This window comes from Pagrus major, chromosome 8 (assembly GCF_040436345.1).
Source record: "Pagrus major chromosome 8, Pma_NU_1.0".
Classification (NCBI taxonomy): Eukaryota; Metazoa; Chordata; class Actinopteri; order Spariformes; family Sparidae; genus Pagrus; species Pagrus major.
The window spans coordinates 14,735,729-14,745,886 of record NC_133222.1 but is presented as its reverse complement, the minus strand read 5'-3'; the positions used below and the strand labels follow the sequence as shown (position 1 = coordinate 14,745,886).

At 40.8% G+C, this 10,158-nt stretch overlaps 1 protein-coding gene across 1 annotated transcript; it reads left to right on the top strand.

The window, feature by feature from the left end:
• The first annotated feature begins 516 nt into the window (after positions 1 to 516).
• hsp90b1 (heat shock protein 90, beta (grp94), member 1) lies at positions 517 to 8,108 on the top strand. Its single transcript, XM_073472669.1, has 18 exons — positions 517 to 676; positions 1,193 to 1,295; positions 1,621 to 1,762; positions 2,833 to 2,949; positions 3,064 to 3,395; positions 3,619 to 3,730; positions 3,862 to 3,996; positions 4,340 to 4,456; positions 4,558 to 4,695; positions 4,787 to 4,864; positions 4,970 to 5,035; positions 5,855 to 6,124; positions 6,223 to 6,468; positions 6,584 to 6,720; positions 6,833 to 6,911; positions 7,133 to 7,288; positions 7,581 to 7,700; positions 7,811 to 8,108. The coding sequence occupies exons 1-18, from the start codon at positions 628 to 630 to the stop codon at positions 7,835 to 7,837; spliced, it is 2,424 nt and encodes an 807-aa protein (XP_073328770.1). The 5' UTR covers positions 517 to 627; the 3' UTR covers positions 7,838 to 8,108.
• The last annotated feature ends 2,050 nt before the right edge of the window (positions 8,109 to 10,158 follow it).

The window sequence follows — 10,158 nt, the reverse complement described above, 5'->3', positions numbered from 1 at the left end:
GCAGATAATCTAGAGTAGTCAAGATTATCTATATAGCACATTTCATATGACAGGCGGAGACTCAATGTGCTTAACACTAATAATAAAAGTAAACACCATATATGACAAAAGTGTGTACAATAAAAACATATAAGATGGGAAGATATAACATGTATTAAAACAAGTACAGTACAGTCAGTGACAACAGAGCTATATATTTCGTGCTTTTATCTTCAGTGTCATCAGTCCTCAGTGTGCCCCTGGCTGTGAAATTGCGCAAGAAAATCAAAGTTTACGTGAAGTGTTGACTGAGATTGTTTTTCACTGTGAGAGGTAAATTTTAGGAAGTGATGTGCTGATTATTCATTCTTGGCCAATGGTGTCCAGCCACGATTTTAGGGTATTGACTTATGTTGAGGAATCTGATTGGACAACATGTACGGTAGACTCGGCTGTGATTGGTCGACGTTTGTGCGTGGTGCGCAGCCATTGGTCGGTTGTCACGGGTTTAATAGAGTGGGCTCTTTTGGTGGGAGTGGTAGCTTGTCAGTCTCTCTTGTAAAGGCAGTGCTGCGCTGCGTGCACTGATCTCCCGGCTTTTGTCTCAGGAGCTGAAGATACACATCGTCAGTCAAGCAGTATCTCAAAATGAAACGAGTGTGGGCGATAGGTCTTCTTTTCGCACTATTAGCCTTTGGTGAGTAGCGGAAGGATTTGCTATCTCGTCTCACTTTCTTATTTATTACCCAGCGTTTCAGCTAACATTAGCCAGAGCTAGCGTTAACTTGGGTTTGTGCTTGTGCTCTGCTCATTCATGACTGGAGCCTTATTATTCGCAGTTTTCAAGCTTAATTGTGCTAATTTCTTAATGAGAGACAACATGAATGGTTTGGACTCGAAACATTTCTTGGAGCTGCGCTAAATGTTATTGCTGAAGGCCTTTCTAGAAGTTTCTAGTGGAAACACCATGTATTAATCTGAGGCTAGCTAACATACCCATGAAAACCGTTAACGTTACTGCTGCGTAGATGTAAATTCACGCTTGATAAGAAAAAGCCAGCCTGCCTAACGTTACACTTTTATTTTTAGTGATTTATAGCACGTCTTTGTTGAGCTTCCTTGTACATGAATTTATCTTTGGTGAATATTTCTCCAGATACACCTGCAATCACGTCTGATATCTTTTATAATCCTACTTTTTGTCCCTCGGCAGCCGCTGTAAGGGCAGAGGATGAAGTTGACATCGATGGGACGGTAGAAGAGGATCTTGGTAAAAGCAGAGATGGCTCCAAAACAGATGATGAGGTGGTGCAGAGGTAGGTGTCACTTTGAATAGCTTCATGTTATCCCTGTTGAGTCAACTGTGTTTGTCCCGATCAGGAAAGGTCGACTAAACCTTAAGTTAACAGCACAAGGTCAATGTGACCAAGCTTGTGCACACAAAGGCTCATGGCAACCCTTGACTCTTAGTGGTGACAAAGCTTTGCCAGCTTTACTGCACCTCCCTCATTAAAAGTAGGGGATCTTGTGTGCTTCAGCTTGGATACTGTTGCCTCGAGGCAAGAACAGATTCTCATGTTGTTGTTTGACTGCTGATTTGTCTACCTGCTCTCACCTGTGTGTGCACCTGTCTGTCCTCAGAGAGGAAGAGGCAATCCAGCTGGATGGATTGAATGCAGCTCAGATCAAGGAACTCAGAGAAAAATCAGAAAAACATGTCTTTCAGGCTGAAGTCAACCGTATGATGAAGCTGATTATCAACTCTCTCTACAAGAACAAGGAGGTGAGCAGGAATAAATAACATTTTGATGTACAGTAATCAGTTTTGCATAATGATTGCTATGGATTTACTTGTAAGATGTGCATTAGCCCTTAAGCCTTGGAATGAGTATGGGGATCATTTGTGACTCGATTCAAATGGCAATATGAATATATCCTTTATGTATAAATTAATGTAGTATTATTATTATTATTACTTCAAACACACTGCTAACAGTCAAAAATAGCTTTTTCCACCTAACACACTCCTTTTTTTGGTACATCTGTATAATTTTATGTAATCTATCACAACAGATTTGCCACAAATTCTACATTTAAGAGCATTATAAAAAAAAATTGTCAACATATTTTTTAAAAAAAGAAGCCACTTAAGCGCACATTAGGATAACTAAAATAGCATCTGGCAAATGTAGTGGCATCGAGTTTTGAACAAACACCAGTGAGTCTCTGTCATCGGTGGCACTCATTTGAGATCAAGGGAAGGGTGCAAGCCAGTGGGTCTGCTGATTGGCCTTATACTGGAAGGAAGGATAACCAAGGTGGGCTGCGACTTCAGCACTTAAGAATCAATATTATCATCATTAACGAGATGGTTTTGGACACATTGTTGAGCTTTCTGAGATATTTTTAATGTAGTGTCCATATATTATAATCAGTCTACACGTTCATGTAGGCACACAAAGTGCACACAATAAATGTGTTGCTGACTGTTATACTTAAATTACCAACTGGACTGATGCTTTTACAACACAGTTCTTTGTAAAAGTTGCCATCCCAAGTTGTGTTTACTTTGTCATGTTAGTCGTCTGACAGTCAGGTCATGGAAACTTCCCCTTGAAAGGAGTTGCTCTGTGTTCTGTTCAATCTGCGCTATCTCACGGGCCATTCAAATTAAAACACATTGGCTCCTATGCAGCCATGATCTGAGATTAGTACAAAAATTGCCTTGTGTGATGGACAGTAAAAAAGTTTGTTTGCTGAAAACACTAAGTGCAGTCCTGGCACCACCTATGATGATGCATCCTCTTCAGGAAAGGCTGAACTAATGATCCAATGACTGTTTATCTGTTTCAGATCTTCCTCAGGGAGCTGATTTCCAATGCTTCAGATGCTTTGGATAAGATCCGCCTGTTGTCTCTGACCAATGAGAATGCAATGGCCGCCAATGAAGAGCTGACCATCAAAATAAAAGTATGCACAAGAAAGGGGATGGGGTGTACATTTACTGCATGTTGTAGTCTTTATTTGTAATGTTTAATAGTTCTTACTCTGTTTGTAACTTCACTGTATTGATCCAATCCCCAGTCGGACAAGGAGAAGAACATGCTCCACATCACTGACACTGGTGTTGGAATGACCAAAGAGGAGCTGGTGAAGAACTTGGGCACTATCGCTAAGTCGGGCACCAGCGAGTTCCTCAACAAGATGACAGAGATGCAGACTGAAGGACAGTCGACGTCAGAGCTGATTGGCCAGTTCGGCGTGGGTTTCTACTCTGCTTTCCTCGTTGCCGACAAAGTCATTGTGACATCCAAACACAACAATGACACTCAGCAGATCTGGGAGTCTGACTCGAACGCGTTCTCTGTCATCGAGGACCCCCGAGGGGACACACTGGGCAGAGGAACCACCATCACGTGAGTTTACATTTTGTTCCTATTAATCACTGATGGCAATTTTAGCTACTTTTTTTAGCTTTGTGATCAACTCCTGTTAGTCATATTGCTATTCACACCTCTTACTCTACTGTATTATGCAACACTCACTCATTTGCTCCTTTAAATGCTGTTTTCCTGTTGTTACTCAAATTTTAGATAAGTATTGACTTTGTTAATAAATCCTCATATTTTTCTACCTCAGACTGGTCCTAAAAGAGGAGGCCTCAGACTATCTGGAGCTGGAGACCATCAAGAACCTTGTCAGGAAATACTCTCAGTTCATCAACTTCCCAATCTACGTTTGGGCCAGCAAGGTGATTACTTTAAGACACTTCCTTCCTCATTTTGACTCAGACTTGATCCCAGTATAAGTTATATTATGAAACTGACACATATGGTAATTAACAAATGGTCGTTCCATCGTTTCTTCCCCTCAACATACCAGACTGAGACCGTTGAAGAGCCTATTGATGAAGATGCTGAGGCAACAGAGGAACCAGAGAAAGAGACTGACGAAGAAGAGGCTGAGGTAGAGGAAGAGGAGGAGGACAAGGAAAAGGACAAGCCCAAGACAAAGAAGGTGGGAAGTTAGAAAAATATTCTTATTTATTTTTAAAAAAAAATGGCATTGGTCAAATATTTATCCCATGTTGATTTTGTTGAGGCGAGTAATTTTTTTCCCATAGAATAAAATCCTTTTTTTCTCTTTCATCAGAAAATAAAGATTTTAAGCTGTAAAATATTTTGCTAAAACATTTGGACTGAGACCTATGATGTATCCTGAAAAAACATATGATTATATGGAGAGGTTGTTTAAAACATTTGATTATGCCTCAGGCCTGAATTGACGCCATTTAATTCATTCTTCCAAAAAGGAATATTTTTGGGGTTAAACTTGAAATGTGTTGTCGTGTTTGTTGTAGGTTGAGAAGACTGTGTGGGATTGGGAACTGATGAATGATATCAAGCCCATCTGGCAGCGACCAGCTAGGGAGGTTGAGGAGGATGAGTACACGGCTTTCTACAAGACCTTCTCTAAGGTAGGCACCTAAACGGTAGTGCTGCATCAAGCACCCAAGCAGATTGTAGGTTCAACAAGTTTTGATTTAACCAACTCAAACAATTTTTCACTCTCTAACAGGACAGTGACGACCCATTGGCCCACATCCACTTCATGGCTGAGGGTGAGGTTACCTTCAAGTCCATCCTGTTTGTGCCCACTTCAGCTCCTCGTGGCCTGTTTGACGAGTATGGCTCCAAGAAGAACGACTACATCAAGGTATGTCCCTCAAGTTGTAGGATTGTACCATGTTTATAGAATGATATACATGAATTCCTTTAACTGTTTTTAAATTATCATCTTTTTTTAGCTGTTTGTGAGGAGAGTTTTCATCACAGACGACTTCAACGACATGATGCCCAAGTACCTGAACTTCGTCAAGGGAGTGGTGAGTGATTTTCTCACTCTAGCGGAGACACAGTCGTGTGATAATATAAACTGTCTTTGATCAGGTGGCACCTGCACTGTGATTAATGGAAATTTATTTTGCTAGGTTGACTCCGATGACCTTCCCCTGAATGTGTCCAGAGAGACTCTGCAGCAGCACAAACTGCTCAAGGTGAGCTTAGCATCTAACATGAATATGACACCATCTCAGTAGCTGCTGCGTCACTCTTTAGCTTTTGTAGTTTTATATTCTAATCATGATGGTCTTTATTAATTGATTTATGAGGGGGAGATATGTAGCAATCTTTAAGCCTAGACAAGCCTGTGGGCGTTTTGTTTAAGTTGTTTAATGCTGCTGGACTGTGGATTTCTTTGTGAAGGACTCAGGGTGTATTTTCCAAGACAGCCCAAAGGCTATGACTCTATACATAATACATTTACAATAATAATACATTTTATTTGTACAGCGCTTTTAAAAACTCTCAAAGACACTTTACAAGAATAGAATACATACAAGAATACATAAAATCAAGTGCATGGTGCATAAACACAGGTGCATGGTGCGATAGAGGAGAAATATGTAGTAAAAAGAGCAGTGTATGAGGATATGGATCTGTGTAGGTTTTTTTGGGAGAACAGGTTGAGTACAGCAAACAGCTACAGGTGCAGATGACATGTTCTCGAGTGCCTCATATCAGTGTGTCTTTGCTTCTCTAACAAAGAGCAACAGTAGCCAACGTTGGTTTAGAAATGGACACAGAAGTTCTACAGAGCCCCTGTAAATTAGATGCAAAAATATTACTGATATGCAAGCAGGAAAGCTACCTTATTTACATGTATATAGCACATTTCAAAGCTGAAGTCAAAGTGTTTCACAGGAAGGAGAGAGGGGAAAGAGAGAGACTGAAGATATAAAATAAAGGGTCAGGACTAAACTGAATGTAAACGTAAAGTTACAAAAAAACATAATGCTTATCTTCTCCCTGTTCAGGTTATCCGCAAGAAGCTGGTGCGTAAGACTTTGGACATGATCAAAAAGATCGCAGAGGAACAGTACAACGATAAGTTCTGGAAGGAGTTCGGAACCAACATCAAGCTTGGTGTCATTGAGGATCACTCCAACAGGACCCGTTTGGCCAAGCTGCTGCGCTTCCAGACCTCCAACAGCGACACCATATTGGCCAGCTTGGAGCAGTATGTGGAGCGCATGAAGGACAAACAGGACAAGATCTACTTCATGGCTGGAACCAGCAGGAAGGAGGTGAGTGGATGTATTTGTGCTGAAATTAACAAGTTTTTCAAGTCAAATGAAATTTCATAGCTTGGTATTGATCGTCTGTGTGATTTTTCCCTTTGCAGGCTGAGTCTTCTCCCTTCGTGGAGAGGCTGCTTAAGAAGGGCTACGAGGTGATCTACCTGACGGAGCCTGTGGACGAGTACTGCATCCAGGCACTGCCCGAGTTTGATGGAAAACGCTTCCAGAACGTGGCAAAGGAGGGTGTCAAATTTGACGAGAGCGACAAGGCCAAGGAGAGCAGGGAGGCTCTGGAGAAGGAGTACGAACCTCTCACCACTTGGCTGAAGGACAAGGCCCTGAAGGACAAGGTAAAGAGATGGTTATTTTGTCACATTTATGTCATGAGGAAAAAAACACCAGCCACAGAGGTGATACAGTTTGGCTGCAGTCATATTATTTAATACGATGCGGTCTTTCCCACAGATTGAGAAGGCCATCCTCTCTCAGAGGCTCACCAACTCACCCTGCGCTCTGGTTGCCAGTCAGTATGGCTGGTCAGGAAACATGGAGAGGATCATGAAGGCACAGGCTTACCAGACAGGCAAAGACATTTCCACAAAGTGAGTAATGATCCTGTTGTCACGGTTGTAAAATGCAAATGTAACGCATCCTGTGGCCTGCCTGACTGTTTCCTGAGTTTATACGGCAATTCTGCTCTCCTCTCTTCTTCAGTTACTACGCCAGCCAGAAGAAAACATTAGAAATCAACCCCAAACATCCTCTCATCAAGCAGATGCTTAAGAAAGTTGGCGTAAGTCTGATCTGTCACTTTGCTGTATTTGTATGTCGCCATATTTATGCCATTTATAAAATAACTTGATGCTTTTAAACAAAAAGTAATAAATGTTAGGTCATTCACATCAAGTAATGCAGGTTTTCAACAAATTTTAAGCATGCCTGCACATGTAACATGAATGAACATTGTAACACAGTCGTTCTGTTGGTGATTATCATTTCAATCATGTTCTTCAGGATGACGCCGAAGACCAGACCGCATCAGATCTGGCCGTGGTTCTGTTTGAGACGGCCACGCTGCGCTCAGGCTACCAGCTGTCTGACACGAAGGCTTACGGAGACAGGATAGAGCGCATGCTCCGACTCAGCATGAATGTGGGCCTGGACGAACAGGCAAGTCTATGCCAGCTGCTACATTCTGTATCACTAAAGAAACATTTACATAGAAAGTTTCAGTTTCAGCCATCAGTGAACACATTCTCATCTATCTATCCTACTTGATTAAACTGGGTTATATTTGCATTGGAAATTGTTCTACTTACTCTTTTGTTGTATTTTTGTCAATGTAAATATTTGAAGCATCCATACCTCTTTAAGGGTGCCCAGTTGGGTCATTTTTAAGTGCGTCAGCTCAATGATGGTTGAAGTTTGTGGGTGTGTAATGTTAAAAATGATTGTTTGACAGATTGAAGAAGAGCCAGAAGAGGAGCCAGAGGAGGAGCCCGCAGAGGACGATTCTGAAGATAAAGAGGACGACTCTGAGGACAAAGATGAAATTGTAGATGAGGAAGACGATGATGAAATGGTGAGAACACTAAGCATGTTGTAGCGTCTTAAGGATGTAAAAAATTCAGATGCTGGAGTGTTTTTCTTTTCTGGCGGTTTCTTCACAACTTTATTTTTGTTCCCTTACAGACAAAAAGAGGCAGAATTGAACTGTAAAGCACTGAAAGGAAGAGCACGTAACAACAACAACAACAACAACAACAACGGAGCTGAACATGGAGGCGACTCTTGTTCCAGCGCCCCCGTGGTCCGACATGTCCTGGGTGGGGTCCCTGGGTTGGGGTTTTTTAAGGCGAGCATTGTTTGTTTTTGTTTTTTTATTACATTCCTCATGACTGTAAATTTGTTAATATTTAACTGACCTGTTTATGGAAAGATGCGATCCTGTCTCTTGATCGAATAAATGTTTCCTGGAAAAAAAGGACAAGCTGTGTCTGTTTGGTGTTAAGACATTTTAATGTTAACCACAATACTGCAGCTGCTTTGACTTGTAGATGTAAACAAGATGTTTTTGCAGTAAAGGTGGAAAGAAATCAGCATATTGTCTTGTTAACGGACTGGTGGTGTACTTGACAAAGGATTGACACTTGCAGCCAACTGAAATGTGCACTTATGCAAGTGCTTGTCTGGTTCGTTTGGCAGGTACAAAAAGCTGTCTGTCCGTAAGTGCTTTGAGTTTGTGATTCCAGATTGGGAAAAAGAAACTACTGTGCGAGTTCATATGCTATGCTTGAGGAAACGGACAATACAAAAGCTTAAACGGTAAAGAGGCAAAACTTCTCGTTTTAAGAACTTGCCCTCTTCAACAGAGTTTGGCTTCTTACTTTTAATGTATTTTACTTCTTCAGTCAGTCTCTCAAAGCATACCTCTGGAAAAAACATTTCAAGAGTTTCAATTTCCTCCACAGTCTAAAACATATTTTTCAAATGGCTCTTCTGAGGAAAAAACCTTGAGTCAACACGACTCCATCAGATTTCTAGTTTAACAGCGTTCATTGAAACATCAGCCATAGTCTCGATAGCTTCCTCACTCTACAATAAACAATCAGGGACATCTGTCACTCCAGTCCCATTATATCCTCTTTTATGACCAACTGGATACACATTCAGGCTTGATGGTTCATTATTTCCCATGGACCATTGCTGTACTTGTTTCTGTTCCCGATGCTAACCTAGACTGGTCTCATGTTGCCGTGACGTCATTCCCTTTGGTTTTGCTGTGATATGTGTTCCTCCTGCTTTTGTGTTTCTCAGCTTTGCAGATTACAATATTTTAAAAGTTTGAAATCCCCAACACTTTCAATCAACTGGACAAGACTGATCACCTGTGGTTGCTTTACAGCGCCTCAAAACTGACATCCTACAAGTAGGGCTTGATATACACTAGGGGGTGTCTTCTTTATGTCTTAATTGATCCTTTTTAATCAGCTTGTTGCAGTTCAATGAATGCTCTTTCATTTATCGTAGTGAATATAATCAATACTGTGTTCAGTGGAAAGGCACTTTTTCCAGGTAAGACTCGCTCAGCTATTGACAGGATTGTTGCATGGTTGTTTACTGTTATTACTGTTGTTTGTGACAAATGAATATGAATCCAAAAATCAGCAAGTACAAACACAAAGCCCATTAATGTGCCAACAGTGCTGCATTAACAGAAAGTGATAGTTTACTTCATTTTTCAATCAATACAGCATCAAAACCAGGCAAAGAAATTAAACAACTGAATTTCATCTCAACTGATTAAATCCAAGCAGATTTGTTATCACCAAGTAACAGTCATGACCTCAGTTAAACCGCACGGCTGACATTTCTTATCGGCAGCATTAGTGTGAGGTTTGGTTTCAACTCTGACATCTGATAAGAGCTTTTGTGTGGACTTATCTCAGTATCTCTGTAGTGGAAACTTGAAAGGCATAAATGAAGCTCAGCAAAACCCAATCATGGTTTACAAAATGTGTCCTTGCTACAAAGCACAATAAGAAACCAAAAATGACTCAAGTGTGAATATTAGTTTATACATTTTAAAAAATGTATCATTAAAACCTGCTGGCATCTTAAAATGTACTCGCAGTTACGCTTATAATTCTATATAAATCAGTATTTTTATTTTATTTTCTAATATAATGCCACATATACCAATGTTCCTCCTGATGAGATACAGTGTTGACCACTTCTCCTGCACTGATCTGATTACTGACCCAGTCTCAGCTCCCTCATGTGCTCCAAGTGTCTCTTAGGGAACATTTTATGCTCCCTCCATCACACTGTGGTGCAGGAAATGGATCTAGATGTTGTTACCATTGTTTAATGGAGGATCTGACACGACTGTCCAGAGGAAATATTAAGTGTGATGTATTTCAACGTTGCATTACAACACTATGGCCAGCAGGTGGCACAGTCAGCCAAATATTGAAAATATGAATGTCACTACAGTCTGGTGTATTTCTAAGAAAGAAGATGAAAGTGTTCAGGCAAGA

Coding starts and splice junctions, on each gene's coding strand:
- hsp90b1 (XM_073472669.1), top strand. CDS start 628: ATGAAACGAGTGTGGGCGATAGGTCTTCTTTTCGCACTATTAGCCTTT. Junction 3,997..4,339: donor ACAAGCCCAAGACAAAGAAG/GTGGGAAGTTAG, acceptor TGTTTGTTGTAG/GTTGAGAAGACTGTGTGGGA. Junction 6,912..7,132: donor AGATGCTTAAGAAAGTTGGC/GTAAGTCTGATC, acceptor CATGTTCTTCAG/GATGACGCCGAAGACCAGAC.